The sequence below is a fragment of the Drosophila montana genome, unplaced genomic scaffold (assembly GCF_035044405.1).
Source record: "Drosophila montana isolate Dmon_TW-CO22-7 unplaced genomic scaffold, ASM3504440v1 contig_3468_1, whole genome shotgun sequence".
NCBI lineage: Eukaryota > Metazoa > Arthropoda > Insecta > Diptera > Drosophilidae > Drosophila > Drosophila montana.
In genome coordinates this window covers 101,751-125,004 of record NW_026998349.1, presented here as the reverse complement: position 1 = coordinate 125,004, position 23,254 = coordinate 101,751, and the positions used below count along the sequence as shown (strand labels likewise).

General features: G+C 41.4%; 3 protein-coding genes across 13 annotated transcripts in view; 1 reads left to right on the top strand and 2 right to left on the bottom strand.

The window, feature by feature from the left end:
* Positions 1-15,144, top strand: part of mim (missing-in-metastasis) — a 53,842-nt gene extending 38,698 nt beyond the window's left edge. Inside the window, exons 4-19 of one of the 11 annotated variants that reach the window (XM_064691771.1) lie at positions 261-334; positions 2,897-3,354; positions 3,415-3,672; positions 4,289-4,369; positions 4,470-4,802; positions 5,075-5,189; positions 5,805-6,656; positions 7,263-8,921; positions 9,694-9,827; positions 10,011-10,279; positions 10,385-10,400; positions 10,530-10,742; positions 11,005-11,338; positions 13,774-13,925; positions 14,018-14,123; positions 14,383-15,144. In XM_064691771.1, coding sequence (XP_064547841.1) covers positions 261-334; positions 2,897-3,354; positions 3,415-3,672; positions 4,289-4,369; positions 4,470-4,802; positions 5,075-5,189; positions 5,805-6,656; positions 7,263-8,921; positions 9,694-9,827; positions 10,011-10,279; positions 10,385-10,400; positions 10,530-10,742; positions 11,005-11,338; positions 13,774-13,925; positions 14,018-14,122 — 5,053 coding nt within the window. In that variant the 3' untranslated portion in view covers position 14,123; positions 14,383-15,144. Of the gene's footprint in view, positions 1-260; positions 335-2,896; positions 3,355-3,414; positions 3,673-4,288; positions 4,370-4,469; positions 4,803-5,074; positions 5,190-5,804; positions 6,657-7,262; positions 8,922-9,693; positions 9,828-10,010; positions 10,280-10,384; positions 10,401-10,529; positions 10,743-11,004; positions 11,339-11,713; positions 12,521-13,773; positions 13,926-14,017; positions 14,124-14,382 lie in introns of those variants that run through there. The other 10 variants (XM_064691781.1, XM_064691775.1, XM_064691776.1 and 7 more) reach the window with 10 other exon arrangements.
* Positions 15,145-16,218: 1,074 nt separating this feature from the next.
* Positions 16,219-17,637, bottom strand: LOC135434956 (deoxyribonuclease TATDN1). Its single transcript, XM_064691785.1, has 4 exons — positions 17,548-17,637; positions 17,313-17,492; positions 16,651-17,257; positions 16,219-16,417 (listed from the first exon to the last, which is right to left on the bottom strand). The coding sequence occupies exons 1-4, from the start codon at positions 17,588-17,590 to the stop codon at positions 16,312-16,314; spliced, it is 936 nt and encodes a 311-aa protein (XP_064547855.1). The 5' UTR covers positions 17,591-17,637; the 3' UTR covers positions 16,219-16,311.
* A 3,566-nt stretch (positions 17,638-21,203) lies between these two features.
* The window catches only part of LOC135434957 (GTP-binding protein Di-Ras2), a 50,110-nt gene continuing 48,059 nt past the window's right edge, over positions 21,204-23,254 (bottom strand). The window contains exons 6-7 of the mRNA XM_064691786.1: positions 22,444-22,555; positions 21,204-21,343 (exon numbers count right to left, since the gene is read on the bottom strand). Of these exons, the coding sequence (XP_064547856.1) occupies positions 21,268-21,343; positions 22,444-22,555 (188 nt within the window). The 3' untranslated portion in view covers positions 21,204-21,267. The remainder of the gene's footprint in view (positions 21,344-22,443; positions 22,556-23,254) is intronic.

The following is a 23,254-nucleotide window of genomic DNA, read 5'->3' as shown; positions in this document are numbered from 1 at the left end:
GGTTGATTGTATCGATAAATATAGTTAGACCTATCGATAAATATCGATTTTCAGTTTAGTGTATTACAGATTATAGAAGCCTTGATTTTTGGTCAATTAAAAACAATCTACGGGCAAAAATCACATAAGTTATTAAAAATGCATTTTTCCCGTATAAATCCGTTTACAGGGTATTTGCTAGTCGTTGACCTAGGCACTCTCAGTTGTTACATCTATATAATCTGTGTGTGGCTTTGTTTGCTTTTCTTCTATGTTTTTAGCGCTGCGATTCAGGCAATTGCCGCCTATTTGGATGCCTTCCAAAAGATCGCCGATGCGGCCACCAATTCCAGAGGTAAGTTCAAAAGTCGTAAACATAAAAACCTGACCATAAATGCCCATAATTTTGGTTTGCCCCGCGCCTAACCCAGCCCAACGATCTCTTTGGCTGGCCCCCGATATGTACATTAGGTACATTGGGTACATTGAGTACTTCCATCTATTATTTATGCGTATTGGCGAGAGTCGACGGCGACAACGACGTCAACGTCGGTCATCGATCTGATTTCACGCCCGTTCTGGTATTCCTCTGTACTTGGGGTCTGCTTTGGGTCTGGCCGGTGCTCACGCATTTTCAGTTTTGCTATTTTTGTATTTATTTATTGGCTGCCTCTCGATGGGCGCTTCACGCTCCGAGCTCTGATTATGCAATGCTGCTCACCTGGGCGGCCACAACAACAACGACAGCAATCGGGAACGGGAAGCGACAGCCACTTGGATATTTGCTTTGATTTCTACTACTGCTACACTCTGCTCTGTCTTTACTGTGGGCAGTAATAGAACAGGCAACTTGAACTGAGATCAAAGACCACAGACAACATGTATTTAGATGGCATTCAAGTAGTTGAAGTTGACATTTCGTTAGTTACAGTTAGTTGCGATGATAATCGGAATCGCAATACTCAACTGAAATGGCTTTTCCGGGGTGGCTTTTTATATGTATAGAACAAGCAGCGCCATCTATCGCTCACTTTTGGCGATAGGGAGAAGGAATTTTTAGGGAAATAAGAACATTTAATTAATTAATTGATATAAAACTTTAGAAATTTATTTTCTTTATAAGATAAGATGGGACAGTTTGTGTAAAGAGCTGAGAATCTTATTACAAGGGTTTTGTTATTTCCCCAACTCCCTCAGAAAACAAATAAGTGCTCTCTTATCTCTAAGTAAGTACAGTGAGCGCTCGTTAAGTATTTTAGATCTCAATCTCATTTGTAAACATTTTGGATTTGTGTTTTTGCTCTGTGCCTCAAATCAAATATTTATGCTGCCCAATCCTAGCCTAAGCGCAATTCTAGTTTCCAAAAGTTCATGCCTACGAGTGTCCACTGTAGTACATTTATTATTCCCCTTTTCCAGCGTTTTTTCCACGCTTTTCTTGCTGTGCTCGTTCGCATTGCTTTTGTAATGAATTCTTTTCAATAGTTATAATAAATATTTGAATTTTTATATTTCTCATAATTATATTGAAGATTTAATTATATGATAAAATCTCTTGATTGAACTGTTTGTGAATTGTAGCGTAATTGTAGTTGAATACAATATGCATTCAAAATTATATTAAATATGCATATTTTTGCTCGCAATTCCCAATGCGATTCATTATATATCTCTTGTCTGCCTTCACTCTCTCTCGCTCTCTTTCTCTCTCTCTTTCTCTCCCTTATCCCCACTGTGTATCTCTTGCCTCATTTGCATATATTGATCCAGTCGGCTTGCACTTTCCCTCCTGCATGTCCAACATGCACATGTAGCCTCATACGCCCCGTCGTACCCAACCACCCACACATCTATCCATCCGTCCAGCCATGAAAAGAGGACTCCGCATTGGCCACCCTTTTGGGTGTCTGAAGGTGTACTTAGCACTTGCTAAATGGTTTCATTAGTTTTAGTGGTTACTTGGCTAAGTACGCTGCCTATTGGGTTCGTCTGTGCCCGGTCAAGCACAGCCAGGACAAGTGTCAATTGTCCTTTGCGGACTTAATGGCACCCAGACAAAAAAAAAAAGAGGCGGCCATCACACGAGGGTGAAACTCAATAATATGCACTGCGGGGGTGGTTGACTTGACGGGATTGCTGAGTGGGAGGCGATTCTGGCATCAAATTTATTTTATTTGGTATCTTTTGTATACCCTATGTATATGTATATGTGGGATATATACTAGTCGCGCAGGCAGAGTACATTTGTTATTGCAATAACAAAATAGTTGAAAAATATAATAAGCCTAAATTTCAACTGGATCTGAACCAGCGACCTGCCGTCAATCAGTCAGTCAGGACAAACTCTTCTGTATATATAAATTGTGAATCAGGACGAGTTGGGTATCTGTTAGTCGGTCAGCCGCGATTTATGCTCTTGATTCAATTAACTTGGATTTGGGAGCGTCCATAAAATGCCTTATGAGTTTGCCTTAGTTTCATTTTGATGGAGTACTTGGACTTGGGCTAATGGGAAAGCGAGCAGAAATCAATAGGATAATGGGGCATAGACCGACATCTTTGGCTGCGATAATTAAATTTGGCACAGCTTGAAGAATAGTTGGAGGAGCGTGCATAGATTATTGGCCAGATGCTCATGTCAGACGCAGCTGATAGGCAGCTGCCTGCCTGCCTGCCTGCCGAAAGCGTAGCAGTAGCTGGCATAATGGGCACACACACGAGACCGGTTGTTGACCGACTTCTCCGCCGAATGCCGTGCGGCATGCAACGCCCCAGACAGCCAGACAGCCAAATGGGTAATCGGTATGGGAATGGGAATGGACACGACAGCTACAATAACTAACATTTCCGCTCAGCTCAGTTAAGCTCAGCTCATCATGTAATTGAACGTGTCTCCTCTCTTTCTGCCACTGTACAGGTGCATCGAAGGAGATTGGCACCGCTTTGACGCGCGTCTGTCTGCGCCACAAGGCGGTCGAGACGCGCTTGAAGACGTTCACGAGCGCCATTATGGATTGTTTGGTGCAGCCGCTGCAGGATAAGATCGAGGACTGGAAACGCACGGTGGCCACCATTGACAAGGATCATGCCAAAGAGTACAAGCGTTGCCGCAGCGAGCTTAAAAAGCGCTCCAGCGACACGTTGCGGCTGCAGAAGAAGGCCCGCAAGGGCCAAACCGACAACAGCCTGCAATCGTTGATGGACTCGCACATGCAGGATGTGACGCTGCGTCGCGCCGAGCTCGAGGAGGTGGAGAAGAAATCGCTGCGTGCCGCCATGGTCGAGGAACGGCTGCGCTTCTGCAGCTTTGTGCACATGCTGCAGCCGGTGGTGCACGAGGAGTGCGAGGTCATCTCCGAGCTGGGCCATCTGCAGGTGAGTGCGAAATCCGTTAAGAGTCTATGCCAACTTTTTAACACTTGTGCCCGTTTTTAGGAGGCCATGGAGTCCATTGCACTGGTCACCAAGGAGCCGAGCGTGCTGCCGCAGGCCTCGGAGGAGCTCATACACGACGCCAAGGCCAGCATTAATCTATATCCCGAGTCACCCGGCGGCGGATCTGGCTCCCAGGGTGGCGGCTGCTCCAATTCGCTGGGCTCACGCAAGAGCTCCGTCTGCTCCATCAGCAGCATGAACAGCAGCGGCTCCAGCAACTCGCCGGGTCATCATCACTATCAGCGCTCGCTGTCGCAGGTGCGAAACCGCTCGAACGACTACACTATGCAACAAAATTGGCTTCTAAACAATTGGTCACTTTATTTCGGAGCTCTTAAAAATTGATAGCAATTGATTGTATATAATTATTATGTATATATCAATTGTTATTTAAAGTAGAGGACATATATATATATATATATATATATATAACTAACAAGTTGATTTGAGGATTTGAACCAGCGCTCTTTAATGTTTATATACACAGCGTACTCTTAGTTTATTATTGTAACTTTCATAATTGCGAAACAATTTTGTTTGTTAAACTCAGTGTCAGATATCTTAATTAATCTTGCGCATTATCAAAGCATGTCGCTAACTTAATTGTGATTAGCTAATCTGTAACTAATTGTTAGCAATTATATTAAGAGCCTTTCTCTCAAATATCTCATTCAAATCTCAATGAATTAATAATAATTTTGTCGCGCATTTAAAGCTGTGCTCAAATTAACAAATCGAGTGACCAATTGTTTAAATTTATAAATTTGTAATTATATATATTTTTGTATGCCTGTCGCCTGTTGTCATTGTGTTTACTTTGGGTTCTCATCATTTTTGTCATTTGTGTTCTTTATTTTTTTTTTTTGTTTTTTAGTTTGTAACGCCCGCAATTCGCTTGAAACCTGGTGAATCCAGTGATAGTGGCTTTTGCTCATCGCCAGCGCTAACAACACAGGTTTTCATTTTATTTAATTTAATTTAATTCAGTTTACTTAATGTGATTTTGTTTTTAACTGTTCGACATTTGACTTACTAATTGCGACTATTTTGCATAGGCGTCGACTGCGACAAATCAGACGCACGCCGTCTCCACTTGGCCGCCACATTCCCAGGACGTTGTGGACACGCTGCCGCCGACTGCCGATCGTCCGCACACGATTTCCACAACCTACGAGAAGGGCCATCAGCGTCCGCCGCTAACTGTTTACACGTTCCAGAATCCCGAGACCATACACGAGTCCAGCAGCAGCGGCAGCCTCATAGCTCCTGCTCCCGCTGCTCCTACTGCTCCCGCTGTGCCCAACAGCAGCTCCTCCGCCTCGGGCCAGACCACGCCGGCTCCACAGAAATCGCCAGCCGCCTCGCTTAGTCGTCCGCCGTTGCCAGTTGTAAGTATTGGCTGAAAGGTTTCCTTTTGTCGAATCTCTAGTCTTTAAGTTGTTTCTTGTTATCGTTTGGCGTGGCACAACTCTATATAGAAGCCGGCACATGTGGTAAGTGGCAGCAGAGAGTAGACAACCATTGCGCTCTCATTTGCATGCGCTAATCCCTGCCCGCGCTCAACCGCTCACCAACAGTTACCGTCTCTAAACGCCTCATCTTTGATAGTCTCATGTATATATAGATCCTTGCTAATGCCCCTTTCGTTCAACATTTGCAGCGCTGCTCGTCGCTGGAACGCCCGCTGTCGGCGCAGAGCAATCATCGCCAGAACAGTGGACAGAATTTGCTGCAGCGCCAGTGCCCCTCACCGATTCCGGCTCATATCACGAAAGGTACGCGAAGGGGAATTACAATTTGCACTACTTCTTTTAATACCCTAGCTGATGAGATTTGCGACAATTGATTGTGTATATGTATTAAGAAATCTTCCATACAGCCATGTCCGTATGTTTGTCTGTTTCTATTTATAAAGCTATAGAATATAGAGATCCGTAGTTGTTCTCGCTAAATGAGTTATCTAAGCGATCCAATCATTTGGGCAATTGTTAATTTGAATAGTCAACTAAAAAGTCAACACCAAGCACAAAATCTAGAGATCGAACCCCGTTTGAGTTCGAATACAACCGAAATGGTCGAACAGTTCGAGTCAAACATTTTCAGTGCTGACTCGTTCGACGTAAATAGTTGATCGAGTATTCGAACACGCATTTCGCAAGCTTAGTAATAATAATATCACAATTGTCTGCATGGGTATTTAATCTTCGGCACGCCGAAGGCAACTATATTTAATTTATTCGTTTTATGTTGTGTCCTTGTGTGAACGCCTTAATGCCTAATCCATTGCGTTTTTACTAATCAATCCATGTACTTGTTACTGTGCTGCTCTCTCTCCCAACACCAAACACCATGCGCATGCTTTGTCCAACGTTCATGTTAATGTCACACAGAGCTGTCCGCCGCACATCATGCACAGCAGCAGCAGCAACAGCAGCAACAAACCACGCCCACCTATGTTAATATGTCCGAACTGGCGGCTATGAAACTAACCAACCAGCAGCAGCAACAGCAATCACAGCAGCAATCACAGCAGCAGCAGCAACAAAAGGCAGCAACACCTTTGCTGCAGCAACAGAGCAGCATCGATTCGATATGTTCGCAGCACTCGAATGACTCGTCGACTGGCTCGCTACAGCAGCAACTGTTGCAGCATCAATCGCAGATCATGAATCATCAGCCAACTGGACTAGGCACACGATCCCATTCCATATCCTCGTCGGTGTCCTCGAACACGGCCTCCTCGTTGCACTCGCATCCATCCATTGACTCGGCTGTTGCTGCCTCGCTTGTGGGCACAGCTGGTGGTGGTCACACTAATACCAATACAAGCACCACAACACCATCCAGCGGCTGTTCAACGCCACAGAATCACTATTCACCACTGTTAACCAACTCACCCACGTCCACTGCCGCAGGTACACCCAGCAACGGCAGCATTGCCAGCGGCCTCGGCTTTGTCTATCAGATCAGCTCACCGACGCCGCCCGCCTCCGCCAGCGAAGTGCTCAAGATCACCGAACCATCGCCGCCAGCTGCAGCTGTTGTCGATGTTGTCCATGATGTCCATGATTCTGGCGATACCGATGAACGTTCGCGTGCCTCGGTTCTGCAGAAGGCCTCCATGTTTGAGAAGCAGGCAGCCGCTGCCGCTGCACCAGCGCCTGTGCCTGTGCCTGTGCCGTCAGCTGCCTCAAGTGGCCGACGTTCCGAGGAGCTGCGCGCGGTGGAGCAACAGGAAATGGGTAAGTCACAGCCGCTGCACACACACACGCATACACACACAGCTCACAGTTGAAGCTAGAGCCCTGCATTGGTTGATTGATTTGCATTAAAGTCGAATACTCAATCGATTAAACCGAAAACCAACAGACTCGAACATGTTTGAGTTCAAACATGTTTGAGCTCGAACACAACCGACTCGAACCGAAACGAGTTTCGAACAAGTTCGAGTTGCAAATAGTTGATCGAGTATTCGAAACGCACTTCAATTGACTCGATGCGATGCTCTAGTTCAAGCAGTTCTGAAATCCGAATCCCGAATCTATGCCCAATACTTGTTTAAGTCCCGTCCCCCTTTTTGCCCGCGCCCTTGTTTATTTAAGAGTTTCTTGATTTAACATATTTAAAATGTTTTCTTTTTCTGTTTTTGTTTTTTCCCCAATTTCTCTTTTGTTTTTGCTGTGTCTCCTACACACACACACACACACACACGCACCAAAAAAAAAACACTCGTTAAAATTCGCGTTTTTTTTTTGTACACTTGTAAAAAAAATATTGCACCACACAACAACAACAACAACAACCACCACAACGACTCCAACAACAACCTGAACAAATTGAATATTTAGACAAATCTTTCGAAGATTCGATACAAGCATTAAATAATTTAATTGGCGAATTAGACTCCTTTCAACGTGAGATCGATGAGGGCAAGGGCAAGCAGCACAGCAGCAACATCAACAGCAACAACAGCAGCAACAACAACAACAACAGAAGCAACAACAGCAACAATAACAACAGCAACAACAGCGGCTCGAGCAGCAGCAACAGCAGCAACGAGAACAACAACAGCAACGATCTGCTGTTGTTGCCCAGCAACAGCAACAACATCGATTGCTGTGCGATCAGCAATCAAACAAATTCGAGCGGCTGCGGCACAGACATCTCGGACACCACATCCGAGGAGCTGGGCGGCATCGATGGGCAACGGCGGCATCGGCAATTGAATGCCAGCGATTCGGAGCTGAGTCGCTGTTATGTGAGCGAGACGAGTTCGCTGACCGGCGGCATATTGGCCGGCGGCTATGAGAATCCGACATTTGTGCACTTTGCCAATCGAGAGGAACAGCCGGAGAATGGTCGCAGCCAGCAATATGCCAGCGACAGCGTCTCGCTGACCTCGGCCTCGGATAGCGTGTGCATGGGCCAGCCGCGGCACGCCTATGTGGACACGTGCAGCGATGACGGCAGCGCTGTGGTTGTCATCTACGACCATCAGATACCCAATACGCCGGACATTGAGTTCGTTAAACAGAATTCGGAAATTGTGCTGTTGCGCACCAAAGATCCGCAGCAGCTGCAGCTGCACGAGATGCGTGAACTGCACCAGCTGCCGGACAATCTGGCCGGAACCTCGCCCGAATCGCCCGACGACGATGGCAGCTCGGCGGGAGCACAGAAGCCACCTGCGGCAATGGCAACGGCAACTGTGGCGCCCGCCAAGCAGCGACTCTCCTCGTTTCGCGCCTCCAGCGAGCAGCAGCTACAGCTGCTCGGACGCGCCAGTCCGCACAGAGGTACGGAAAAGCTTAGGGTTAGTCCAGAACAGCAGCAGCAGCCAGTGCAGCCAGTGCAGCAGCAATTAGCGAGCGATGCAACAGCAACAGTTGCTGGTGCGGTGCGGCGCAAGCTGCCGCCGAAGCCGATTAGCCTCAGCATATACAATGGGCCCGTGCCTGAGCCGGGCAACAGCAGCAGCAACAGCAGCAAGCCAGTGATACCCAGAAAGTTTGACTTTAAGGCTGACTTAGATGCCAAAATACGCAAGCAGAAACTAAAAGTGCAGCAGCAATTGCAGCAGCAGCAGCAACAACAAGCACACTCACCACAGTCGCCCCAAACAACAACAACAGCAAACTGTAATGTCACTAATATACCTGCCGTTATTGCATCCGCATCCAATCATAGAATGCCAAACCAAACAGCAGCAACATCTAATCATGCGCCATACAAAACGCCCAACACAGCAACAGCAACATCAACATTATCATCAACAACCTCACCTGGATCCAAATTGTCATTGCCATTATCATCATCATCATCATCATTATCTGCATCATCATCGTCGTCAGCAGCAGCAGCAGCGCCACCTCAGCCGCCCAATGTGCCCGCCAAACCCGCACCACAATTGCCCAATTCATATGCGTGCTCCACTGTCAATGCCAATCCTCCACCTACCCATGCTAGTGTCAAGCCATGCATAACGCCCAGGCCGGCATCGTTGTCGGGTTCGTTTTGGATTTAATATTTATTTTCCAGTTTTTTTTTCAGTTCTTTACGATTTAACCATGAACTTGATTTCTTAGCTGCGGCTTTTCTCATTACTTCTAATGGCTTTGGTTATTTGTTCCATCGTTTTTGTTGTTTCTAATCTTTTAATGTTGTCCTTAAACTGGCTTTGGAAGTCGTTAATCCCCCCGCCCCCACTCTTTATCACTCACAGCACCATATTTACACACACTTTTATATATATCAAGGCTACAAAAGGGTTCGAATCGCCCGCTTACTTGAATTGAAAAGCAGCTAAAACCTGAATCAAACATGCATGAAACGAATCTTTGGGGTTCGAACCGCTCGCAACCAAAGGCTCGAACTTCGAACTCTTTTGTTAGGTTTGCAACCCTGATATATATATACAACTCATATACACACACAACTGCACGTTACTGCGACTAATTGCAACACTGCTTAACACTAATATATATATATGGAAAATATCGTAACTATCGCAACTATCGAGGGGATTGTATATAATACTTGTACTCGTCATTTTATATGTCTGGTGTTTAGCCGGTTTTCATGCATCGAAAGTGGAAATTCATTTTGGCCAAAGCTTAGAAATTGAAACCTATTAAAAGTGTATCTAACATTCGACTTAATTTTCGAACTAGTCTTCTTATGTGGTGTGTCTTGTGGTCTCTCACTGTGCCTAACTCTCGTATTAACTAAGCAATATATTTAAAATATATATCAAGTAACATGTATTTAATAATTTCACAGGAGGAGTCGGAGGAGTAGCAGGAGGAGGAGGAGGTGGCTCCACGCGCATCGCACGTCGTTCTTCCATTAACCAGGCGAAGCCACCGCCGCCAGTGCGACGCAGCTCGTCGGTGACGCCCAGTCCCAATAATGGGGTAAGTAAAGAACAATTAAAGGGCATATTTTATAATGAATTGCGATTAAGTTAAGTCTTAAGCCTTAAGCCTTAAGTTAAGCTTAGTGCGCGTGATCGATCGTGCTTTCGTTTCCTTTAAGGCTTCAGTTCGATTTTCATTTCTCACTTATGATTTCGTTTGCGATATTATGCGTTAATGCAGCTGCAACTGCAACTGCAACAGCAACAGCACAGCAACAACTCGTGCGAGCACTTGCCACCGCCGCCCGCCTACCTGCTGGAGGCCTACACCTCCACGTCGCCTACACCTACGCCGTCCATGCCCAGCTCAGCGCTCAAGGTGTCGGAGACGGTGCGTGCTCTGGCAGCCATGCGGCAGCATCAGCCCGCCTCGCCCGTTGCGCTGCGCCGCATGCAACAGCAACAGCAGCAACTGCAGCAGCAACAGCAACTGCAGCAGCAGCAGCAGCAGCAGCAGCAGCAGCAGCAGCAGCAAATGCAGCAGCAAATGCAGCAGCAGCAGCAGCAAATGCAGCAGCAGCAGCAGCAAATGCAGCAGCAGCAGCAACTACAGCAACATCCTTCACAGCAGGTGTGTGCACTTTTCTTGGCTGGGACTTTGTTTTCTGCTTTTCTTTTCTGTTTTACTATGATTTTCTTTTCATTTCCGTTTCCGTTTCAATTTGCTTTGCCTTTACACACACACACGCACACACATTAGCACAAGCCTATTGAAGCTGACTATGAAGCTTACTATAATAGCTATATGGAGCTGCATGCCTATGCTCAAGCCACGCCCTCCAATCACCCACAACAGCAACATCACCAGCAGCAGCAACGCTTTGTGCAGCAGCAACATCTTCATCAACAGCAGCAGCAGCAACAGCTGCCACCAACGCCGCCTCCATATCAGGCGCCACCTCAGCTGGATGCCGTAAGTGCAACCCATTTGTTTGCGTCTCGTCACTAACCGAAAAAACAGAGTCGCAACAGTTCACTAATTCCTCTAATCCGGCTGCTTAGTTTAGTTTTAATAATAGCTTAGTTTAACATGCATATCTAGACAGTGAAAGCTGCCTCGACTGGAAGATACTCTGTGCCCAGAGATGTTCTAGTCTGCATCTAGCTTTGGTTTTTTGATTAATTTATTGGCTCTATTGTTTTCTCGTTTCTTTATGCACTCACATCTCGCACAGTCATCGTTCCGCACCTCATCGCCTGGCGCCGGCGGCGGCGGCATCTACGCGCAGCCCAAATTGGTCAGCAACATGTCCAGCTTTCGCAGCAGCAGCCCCAGCCCAAATGGGCATGCTGCTCACCCACTGCCACCGACACAGCCCAAGGCGAATCCGAATCTAATTGCACAGCTCAATGCACGACTCAACAGCAAGCAGCAGCAACAGCAGCAGCAGCAACAGCAGCAACATGTTGCCGAGGGCATTTACGGCAACGCGAGCAGCGAGTCCATCTACCTGCGCAGCGGCTTGTCCATGACACAGCAACAACAGCAGCAGCAGCAACACCACGACGGTAAATTTGAACATAAGCTGGCACAGCAGCAACATAGAATTTACGCTAGTTTTGGCACCTCATCTGCAACATCAACTTCATCGCCATCTTCATCCATGTCAGCAGCAGCGGCAGCTGCAACATTGTGCTCAAGCAATGGGGCAGCAGCAGCTGTTGCAGTTGCAAGCGTTTCTTCCAGTTCATTCAATGCTTTGCCACACTTTCCGCTCTCCTCATCCACATCATCGTTGCTCTCTAAAGTCAGTTCATTTTCAAATTCATCATCCACAACAACAACAACAATGACAGCCAACAACATACAAGCCGCAGCAAGCGGCAACAACAGCAAAGATTTCATTGGCAACTATACAAATTCGTTTATAAAAAATTCAGCAGCTGCGCAAACAGCTAACATGCGACAACAGCAACAGTTGCAGCAGCAGCAGCAGCAGCAGCAGCAACATTATACTTGCCCGCCGCCGCTTGAGGATCCGCCACCGCCGCCCATTTATTCAGCGACCATGCCCAAAAAAATGGCACGCGCACATGTTGCACACGGCAACAGCAGCAGCAGCAGCAATCATGTGATGGGCGCCACGCTGCCCAAAAATATGCTGCAACAGCAACGTTTACAGCAGCAACAGCAGCGCTTGCAGCAACAGCAGCAGCAGCAACAATATCAACAGCCCGTTGGCAATGGACATGCTAATCAGCGACCAGCAATGCCGCTGCCCCAGCAACAACAGCAACAACAGCAACAGCAGCTGCAGCAACAACGACAGCCACCAATACCGTCGCGCCATTCCAGCGTGCAGCAAAAGATATTCGTTTCGACGAATCCATTTATACAGACAACAGCCGTCAAGTTTCATACGCCAGCGTCCTCGGTGCACACAACGCCCGCTGCCTCGCCCACCTGCGGCTCGCCCGCAACGGCAACCTTTGCCAGCATTTATGGCACAACGGGACGTGGCGCTAGCGCACAGCAATACCAGCAACAGCAGCAGCAACATCTGCAGCAGCAACATTTGCAACAGCAGCAACATCTGCAGCAGCAGCAGCAGCATTATTATCGCGATGTGGCTGGCGGCAACAGCAATGGCGGCGCTGTTTATTATGCTGCCCACAACAATGCCCATGGCCACGCCCACGGCCACGCCCATTCGCACGCCCACATGCCTCATGTCCAGGCACATCATTCAAGTGAGCGCGCGTTTGATTTGATTTGACTTGATTTGATTGCAGCGCAGTTTATTTTCGTTAATTTTTGCTGATATTTTATTCTTATTTTTTTTTATAATCATTTTTCATTTTTTTTATTGACTGAAAGATTGACTTTCGAATGTTTTCGCATGTTGCTTTTGTTGCGTTTGTGTTTTGTTTGACTTTGATTTGGATTTTGCAGTTAATTACATTTAAATATGATGCGCGTGTTGACAATTAATCAGCGTGGAAATGGACGAGCCGAACAACAACCACAATTATATATCTAACAACAAATATGCATATATATAACATATATATCACTTAACTCATCTCATTTCTTAAACATTGACCCGACATTCACATCAACTTTATATATATTTGCATCTCACTGCACTTACCCCTCTTCTCTTGATCAACTCTTTCCAAATGTTTGCCTAATTCATACCTTTGTCACCAAATGTTTAAGATATTACAGAATCCATAAAGCATTAATATATTCTTGATCAGTATGCACAACCGAATCTATATAGTTTGTCTGTCTGTTTTGTATGCGATCTAATCTCTCATTCTTGAAGCTGACGCCTTGAAACTTCCGTACTTCCCTAACTTCCCCCTTAGCTACGACATTCTAGCTCTCCTAGGAATGATTGATAAAGTTATTGTAGGCAAAACTTTTTTGTTTATTCAGATATCTTGAAGAAGGTCGGTATTTAATAGCTTTACTATGTGCTCCTTACATATGATCAGAATCTAATCAAAATCGGACCAATATATCATAAAGATGACATGGAAATTATCCCTTTTATTTGTTATCAAGAAATCTTAACCAAAATTGGGCTCTGCTATGCTCCTCGTATACCTCTATAGGAAAAATCTCTCAACAAATTTGTTTTCATATAAAAAATGTCTGTTTTTCAAGATATCCCCAGCAAACTCTGCACTTATGAGGCTTCCAATATAGCTCACATAACTGCAAAATTGTAAGCCATATTTTTAGCAAGGGTATTTAAACTTCGGCGTGCCGCAGTTAGCCTTATGATCGTCTTATACAATTTTGTCTCTTTCGTTTAAATACATATAAGTATTTTTCTGTTTATAATTTGCAATGTTTTTCTTAATTTGTTTAAAGCATTTCTCACTTGTCGCCACTTTTTGCTGCCCATTTTAAACGTTTATCAAACATATTTGCTTCTCTCTCTTTTTTTTGTCAACCATCAATCAACCAACGAATCAATCGCATCAATCATTAGACTATGCCACCAGCACCAATATCGAAAAGACTGGCAGCATACGTGCCAAGACCAAGGCTGAATTTCTCGAGAATCTCAATGCAAAGCTGGCCAAACAGGGCATCTCCGGACGTGCATTTGCCGTGCGAAATCTGATCAATAGCAAGGCTTTGGTAAGTTACCACACCTGCTCCATATACCTCACTCTCTCACTCCATATATATATATATAATATATATATATTACTGTACGATTTGGCTGGTAGATGTACCAGAATCCACAAAATCTAGCCCGACCCAGTGCACAATATCGTAGACCACCCAACTATCCCAACACCAACACCAACCGCACTTGTGATGAACAGTGTTAAGGTATTTTTTGTTTAATTGTGTTTTGTGTTCTGTTTACGTTCTTATCTAATATCCTGCCCCCGAAACGCGCTGAGCATTAACTCTACATATAGTTGTTTCTATATGTTCAAGCTTTGATTATAGATAGATCCATGAACAAATTGTATATTTATATAGTAGCTTTTCTCCGTATCCGCAAGCCGTGCTTATAGTTAGTTCCATGAATGTCTTATATATATATGTACTATATAGCTAATTGTTGTTCCTTTTACGCTTGCAGCCGGATCCGCGCATTTGTCACGAGTCGCTAATGGATCAAATAAAGCGGGGCGCGACTTTGAAGCGCAATCAAAAGATCAACGATCGCAGCGCGCCCAAAATACATTAATCTATTAATGTTTTTAATCCGAATATTATTTATTTCTAATGAAAAAAACACCCCAAAATAATTATGAGGCGGCGTTGCCTGCTCGATTGCAGGTTAACGCAGAGTTTAGTTTGAAACTAAGAAACTCGACTAAATACAATATAACACACGTACACACATATGATAAAAGATATATGATAACTGATAAATACGCGTATACAATATATATATATACATAAATTAACTACACATACATATAATTAATACGAGAAAAATATCAGAAAAGGGTTCTTCAAAAATCTCTAGTTACACACATTTGATTCTAATTGGCATTTCTCTTAATTTCCTATAAACATATATACCTAAAGATATATATATATACATACTACACATATATTCAGATTTATGCGAGTTATGCTTTTTTTTAAGTTAACAAAAACTGGAAGACAATTGAAGTTGAATGTTGTATGAAAAGTTTCATGGATTATTTATAATTTAAACTCGAATTTATTGTTAGTTGAATTTAGTTTTGTCGCGCTTTTAATTAATTAATATTATTTATAATTTCCTCTTGTTTGTGTAAATACCAATAATTTAACTAATACAACCAACTAATATGACGCCCAATAAATGAAATTGTCGTATCTATATATATACTTATATACATATATATTATATATTCCTTTTGTTTTTGATTTCTTATACTTATATCTTATATATATCCGGCAAATGCGAGTCAATTTTAAGGGTCTGAGCATATTTGAAAACAAACTTTTACAACTACACATTTTTATGAATAACTATAGATGCTATAAACTTGATCTTAAGTACACGCCTAATTAGATAATATAAAGTTTTATCTGGTGGCGATTCACTTGGGATCCTTTTACATAAACGTAGTGTGCTATATAGATATATATATATGAACGGGTTCATATCAAACGAGCATATTAAGCTAGAACATTTCTATTGGACTGAATCTTTTATTGTGCTACAAAACAAATCTGTCATTTCAAATGCAAAACCTAGATATCTGTTCTTTAGCTAAACTACAAATCTAGTTTACAAATATCATTTCACTTCATATCAGTTACGAAACTACACACAGAAAATAATTACATAGAACATACTAAACATAAACAGTTTTAAAGCCCGTTTTATAAAAGAGTATTTGGTTCGTAATATATGCTACCACTATATAGATATATATACGTAGTAAACCTTTCCAAGCAACTTGTTGATAGCATTTACATACTAGACGGAAGAAGGTATGATCTACATATATACATATATTGACATATATATATATATGCGCTCGGAAAATGTTCTATGGCTAGTTAACAGACTTTTTAAATATTTACAAAATATTTTGTATATACGCTTTTTAAGGCTTTTCAATTGTAATCGATAACAATATATATATATATCTACTATATAAATGATATTTGGCATGATCTATCGTAACCAAAAAAAAAAAATAAGGGCAATAACTAAGCTACAAAACTCCACTAGTCTTTAATGCATACAATACAAACATAAATATACCTACATATATTTGAAATTGGGGCATACATACATATATATTTTTGGCGATCATCTCTACTATATATATACATATATACACATACTCAGACAAAAGAAAAAAGTTAATTAACAAAACAATTATTTACAAATCTAAATGTTAATCTTAAACGTGTTTCTGTGTGTTTTAATGCTATGACAAAAACAAAAGTAACAAGTTGTAATGCGTATTTTTGAATTCATTTGCATTTAGGACACGAACAACAATAATACAATGCAATAAATGTAAAAGCAATGAAATGTACAAGTTCCACTCCAATTTCATTTCGCGCCGCTAAAGAACAAGTCCAACGTGTTTTGATAGTAAATCGCAGCCAGCTGCTCCTTGGGCTGCTGTTTGATGCCCGCAATTGCCTCCAAGACTTGACTGAAATTTTAAATTAGTATAGTTCATTCTTTAAGATAGACTAGAGAGCCCTGCAACAACCGAAGAATACTCGAAGTATTCAAGTCTCACAGTTTTTCGACTCGAGCTGTTCGAGTTGCGTTCGAGCTCGAACATGTTATTGACTCGAGCAACTCGAACTTCGTTTGTCTCAATCTGTTTGGTGAAAGTTCGAGTATTTCGGTTAATGATTCAGTGCTCTACTTCAGACTTACCCAATCTGACATGGCTCGTTGCGTCCATCGATCAAAGTCTCCGCTGTCCACTTCTCTTTCTTCTTGACAGTGGGAAACTTTGTGGTTACATGCTTGTGGCTCGCATGCGTCGGCCGTATGCCACACCAGGGGCAGTCCGTCTCGAGCATGATGCGGTCATTGGGCAGCTGTTGCACCACCTCCAGATTCTCGGCCGTCTTCAGCGAGCAGCCATTCAATCCTATGTAGAGTCCGCCAAAGGCCAATATGCTCTTGGCCTCCTCCAGTGTGCCGGTGAAGCTGTGCACCACACCGCCACCGCAGGCCTTGACTTGCTCCCGATTGCGCTCCAGTATATCCATGAAATCCTTGTGGGCATTTCGCATGTGCAGGAAGAGCGGCAATTGAAATTCCGCCGCCAGGCTGAGCTGTTTCTCAAAGTACTGCAGCTGTGTTTCCTTGGCACAAAAGTGCAGGCGATCGTAGTCCAGGCCGCATTCGCCCACAGCGACTACTTTCTCCGGATTCGCTTTGATTCTGGAGCGCAAATCGCTGTAGTACTGCTCCGGATCGGGCAGAAACTCACCACAGCGGGTGGGATGAGCGCCTACCGTTGTGTACAGCCGCTCTGCAAGTAAGAGTTATAAAGATTTTGCTCTCTATTTGACTATAGTTCAACTTGCCATCCTTGGCAGTCAGCTGCAGCGCTTCGTCCACATCCTTAACACAGCCAGATGTGATGATTAGCTTCTGCAATCCGTGCTGCCAGGCGCGTTCCAAAACTATGTCCAAGTCCGCCGGATGTTTCGTGGAGCCGCCATAGCAGCCCTGAAACATGGGATCCGTTAGATTGGCGCCAATGTCTGCGAACGGTTAAGCATTGCATATAAAAGAATTTCTTTTTATTTATGTGTTTACCAATGTATTTTAGGGCCATTCTCAAATATTTTGTTGCACGCATTAAAATGTGCTAAAAAATGCCAAAAGCCGGTTTATCAGCTGTGCGTGTTGAACTGTATTTTGGCGTTTCCGGTACAGCAGCGAGGCAAACGCCGCTAGATGGCGCACTTGCGGGTATTGGCGAGTATTCTTTGAACAAACGCCGCTAGGTGGCGCCGCTTTGGCGGTTTTATTTGAAAGGCGCAAATAGTTTGCTACTTTTTTGCAATTATCATGCTTTTCTGAATTAAAGTGCGCTTTTATTTAAATTATTTTGTGAAAAGTGAACTTTCGTGTTACTGTATATTAAGCTGTCGCCCATTCTCTTCCTCTTCTACTTGTTTCGGGTGAACTGCATTATCGAATTCAGAGAAAATTGCATTTGAAATTGTGCATAATTTCAGCTAATTGGGTCGCTGGCAAAGTTGTTTATTGTGTATTGCATACACATAGAAATATTTAGGTCTAAATACGCATTTGGTGTGGGTTGTAAAATGGCAACGCAGCAGCTGGCAAATTTCGCATGGCAAATGTCCATGTGAATAAATCAGAGCTTTTGGCGCGTTTAGCTAAACATTTGGCATTCAAAGTTCAATTGATTTAAATGCAATGGCATTTCACAATTTACATAGCGTGCGTTGTGGAATTTTCCTGCAAATGCAATTTTTAATTTGAATAAAATTCCATTAGTTACTTTTAATGGCAACTGCGGTCGCTTCACTCCGTTTACCCACAATTGTGAGAATGAAAGGACAGTTGGAATGGATGCTTTTAATTGATTTAGAGCCAGCCATAGATGGCAAATGCAACTAAACATAATATGAAGGTAATTTGTTATGTGGCGCAATCAGACTTTATCAATATGTGGCTGCTGATCAGACCTTGGCTTCATTTTAATGACAGCTACTGCAACTAATTAATTTCATTGGCATTAAAATATAATTAGAGCAATTTATAATTGAGTAAAACGGAAAGCGATATATGTGCTAAAGATTTTCTTTGATATTCTAAATGAACATTTCCCTGGTCTAACTTTATTTATGCGCTTAAACAAATTGCGTGAAATTAATTTTATTTTTTCGCACTGGTAAATTTAGTAAATAAAAGCGTTGAGTTTCTGTAGTTAAATGGACACATTTAGTAAGTTTATTTGGTTTCTGTTGATATATTTTAAAAATTAAGTACATTTCTTTTGCACGTCTTGCATATGTGTAGATATTTTTTTGAGTAACTGTAACTCGGCATTGATTTTTCTTGGGCCTTCTAGTTAAATTCATTTGATTTAGTTTTTTTTGGTTTTAATATGAACAATCGAATTACGTACACAAATATATATTTCAAAATTTGATTTGAATGTTTAACAACAATAACTAGATATATATATATCTGTATATATATCTGTATGTATACATATCTGACAGCTATACAGATATATATATATGTATATATCTCGCAACTGTTCCTCATTTGTCGCTGATATTTCTTAGCTGATTTAACTAGATGCCTTCTCTCTCTCTCTCTCTCTCTCTCTCTCTCTCTCTCTCTCTCTCTCTCTCTCTCTCTCTTGCAATTAACTACATTTGATAACAATGTATAAACAATTTGTATTAGTATTAGCACTTATTAAATAAACCGCGCTTATGCTAGAGACATGCCTTAGCCTAGATACATTTAACTGGACGCCAGCCTCTCGACTCAGCCTCTCGACTCGGCCTCAATCCGGCCAAAGGGCTTTTGACATTTCCGTATAATCCGATTGGAATTTCTATTATGACTATTGAGTAAATCATTAGCTTTAAATATTATTTTCATCACAATTCACTTTGCATCTGCCGTATTTATGTTGGTTCATTTACAAATTTCCCTTAATAGCATTTACCAAACTCTTTGCAACGTTTATCAAATAATTCTTACTCGGAATCAAATATATATATATGTATTTTCTTTTTTTTTAATTTCAAACTGTTTAAAAAACATTTATTGATTATGACGTTAGCCTATTGAATATAACATCTAATGCTCTAATATTTAATGCAAAAATTCTTATAAGTTCTTCTTCTTCTTTCATTTTTATTTGATTGGCTCTTAATTTTGGCAATTAGCATGCACCCTGTATTATCCTTGAATATGTTTTTGAATATTATGCGCAAATCTCGCTTAACTGCAATTGGGACAAAAATGCAAAAAAAAAACAAGTAAAAGGTTCTAGACGGGAGCTCCCGACTAGTAGATACCCTGAAGCCTCTTCTTTCAACGGGCGAAATTAAAGATACTTGATATATATGTATTATTCTAGAAGCTACATGTCAATTTTTATCGATTACTTGGAAACGGGGCAAGTTATCGAATATCGGAAACAAACTCAATCTGCGCGGGCACTAGGAGAACCTACAGCCAAAATTTCAAGTCTCTAGCTCTTATAGGTTACGAGATCCTTGCGTTCATACAAACGGACCGACGGACGGACAGACGGACGGACATGGCTAGATCGACTCGGCTGTTGCTTCCTTCTGCTTCCTTCCGCCTGTTACAATACAGAATCCCCTTTTTAACCATTTTAAATAGGTTCAGGGTATACATAAAAATAATTACAACATCACAAACTATGCGCTGCATATTTATATGTACGCCCCGCAACATTAATTAGCAGCTCACTTTGCATAATAAATTGTTGTGCAGCATTTGCTGCTTTTGAAGAAGTGTAAAAGAGAGTAAACTGGAAAATGCCATAAATTGCTCAAACATTTTCCTGGCTTTTCGCTCGTTTTCGTTCACAAACAAGGTCAGCTTTTGTGGGCCGCGGGCAAAAGAACTTGCCGCATAACAAATACACAAATATTTTTCAATTTTTTATTATTCTTCTTTTGTTTTTGTTCAACTACATAAACTACACAGATTTGTACCTAGGACAATTAATTTGTTGCATTTGTTTAAACATTTGAATACACTGTATTTAAATTGTCAATAACATCTACTTAGGTCTAACTTAAGTCTAGCCCGAACCGAAAACATGATTAACTTAGTCTACATTTTTCTGTCATCAAAGGAACTCTACAATTTCCACTCGTATAATTCATATACCAAATTTCCCAAAAAAAAAAACAAATTTCTATTTAAATTTGTGAACAAATAAGAAATTGGCATGACAATAAGCTGCCCTTTCCCATAGCCGAAGTCTGTATACCCTAGCAAAGGGAATTCAACTAAAGCTGCTCCCCTTCGGACTTGTTATTGAATTCCATTCCAACTAAATGGACTTGCTGACGGTTGAGTTTAGTTCATACTTAAAGCAACCATAAAGTTATCGTTAAGTTATCGAAAAGTTATCGAGTTATCAAAATGATTTCAAATAAAACTGGTCCCCTTAAACCATGCAAATGTTGAATCACAACTAAATCGAAAGCCGGACAGTTGAGCAAAGTTCGTACTTATAGCTGTAAACAACAATATAATTATCGATAAGTTATCGATAAGTTGTCGATAAGTTGTCGATAAGTAATCGGGTCGCGCATTGATAGTTAATCGAGACGCTTCATTCATCTAAATTTGCAATTGAGCAACTTTTGTAAATTATTTAATTTAATCAGAGTAGTTAGCTCTGTCATTCTCTGACATTCATTAGTATTATAATTATTATAATTATTATTTTTATTATTATTAAATTAAAAATTACCGTCCACAGTTTTTTTTTTTGGCAATTTACTGCAAATTACAGTCGTCGGATGCGTTGTTGATTTGCTGCTTGGTCTTGCGTGATGCACGGCGTATGAGCGATCTATAAGTAAGCCACAATCAATTTTGTGTGTGCATGTGTGTGTGTGTGTGTGCGTCAGGTGAGTGAAAATTCGTTGAAAATGGTTTTATACTTAATCCTAGCATGAATGGAGTTCATCATATTTTTGCATACCAATTTCAATTACGGGCATTTGCATTATTATCAATAATAATAATAATAATATATTTTTTTTATTGAATTTAAAATATTGCCATGAATTTAAATATTTTCTTTGTTTTAGAAAATTATTATTTTTCTTAAGAAAAAATTTATCCACAATATAAAATTACTAAAATTTATAGAAAATATTTGGATAAACTTTTTGGAAAATTGTCATAAAATAAAAACTTGTCGAAATTTAGAAATATATTTTCCTAAATTTTAGAACAATTTTTATAAAATAAAATTAGGTTGAAATTTAGAAAAATATTTTCCTTAATTTTAGAACAATTTTCATAAAATAAAAATTGGTCGAAATTTATAAAAATAATTTTCTGCATTTTAGAAAAATTGTCAAAAAATACAAAAAATTGTCGAAAATTGGAAAAATATTAAGCAAAATTTTAGAAAAATTGAACATAAAATAAAAACTGGTCGAAATTATTAAAAATATATTCCCAAATTTTAGAAAAATTGTCATATTAAAAAAATTAGTCAAAATCACAGAAAAATTGTCAAATAATAACAAATAATAAATAAATTTAAAAATAATATTATTCCAATTTTTAGAAAAATATTTTCCAAATTTTAAGAAAAATTTGCATAAAATAAAAATTTGTCTAAATATAGGAAATATTTGCTATAAATTTTAGTAATTTTAAATTTTAGCTTGAGCTCTTCTAAATTAAGATAATAATTTTTGAAACATTCTATTCAAAGTTTGAGTCTAGATCAAAGAACACGTCCTTCAGCTGTTTCTATTGTTTATCTGCCTTGAAAATGAAAGTCCTTAAAGCTCTCACTCAATTCTATTGAAGCATAAAGGCAATGACTAAACCCTCACTTAGATCAAGGCAGAGCCAAGAGCCTTGCTTCATTTGAAGTTTGAGCAGAGTTAAGTACAATGTATGTTATTTATTTGTATGATTCGATTTGCCCACCTGGAACGCGGCTTCAGTTTGGCCTCGGCGCTGGTGCTGGCCACATCGACGGCATCCACGAGACTCGACTTCTTGTCGCCGCTCACCGAGGGGCTGTTCATGCGGTTTTTGTCTGCAAAAAGTTGAGTTTGTTAGCAATATTATAACAAGTTGGCTAATTAAAACACGGATTCACGCCTGACAACCTGCGAATTCCGGCGAATTGTAACACAAATCCACGTAAATGCAAATAAATACGAAACACGAAAATCCAATTTCCAGTTAACGATTGCGAATGCGAGTGCGACTGCGACTGCCACAAACTGTGCCCAATTATTAGGCAGCTGCCAGTTGCCAACGCTGTTGCAACAATGCCAAAAGTGGCAGCTGCAAAGAGCCCAAGCCCAACCCCTTGCCCCACTCCTTGCCATGCCACTGTTGCATGCAACATAATTAACTTATGCGAGCGGCTTCATTTTGGAACTGCAATTCACAGAACTGCGGCTCGATTAGCTTAAAGAAGGCGCCTTTAGTTAATTATTTTTGCCCGTAACACACGCTAACTAAAGGCCAGGATCAGGATCTGAAGCTGATGCAGTTATGGCAACCTCTGGATAAACCATCAAATAATTATTTGCTGCAGCTTAAATACCCTGGCTGGGATTTATAGTTGCCGAGATTTGTTGAAGAAAAAGAAAGAATGGATTTTGAATAACCTTCTAGACAAGTGGCTAAAAATTGATGGAAAGCTTTTCTTCCCCACGATTGTTCCTATAAGAGTTATATAATAGATTAGTTCCAATAGAAAATATCGTAATTGCTGAGATTGCTT

Bases quoted from the DNA above. Each gene is read 5' to 3' on its own strand.
- LOC135434956 (XM_064691785.1), bottom strand. From the start codon at position 17,590: ATGCGTGCAACAAAATATTTGAGAATGGCCCTAAAATACATTG. The intron at 17,258-17,312 runs GCAAGTTGAACT...TCTTACTTGCAG, and splicing joins GCAGCTGACTGCCAAGGATG to AGCGGCTGTACACAACGGTA. The intron at 16,418-16,650 runs GTAAGTCTGAAG...TTAAAATTTCAG, and splicing joins AACGAGCCATGTCAGATTGG to TCAAGTCTTGGAGGCAATTG.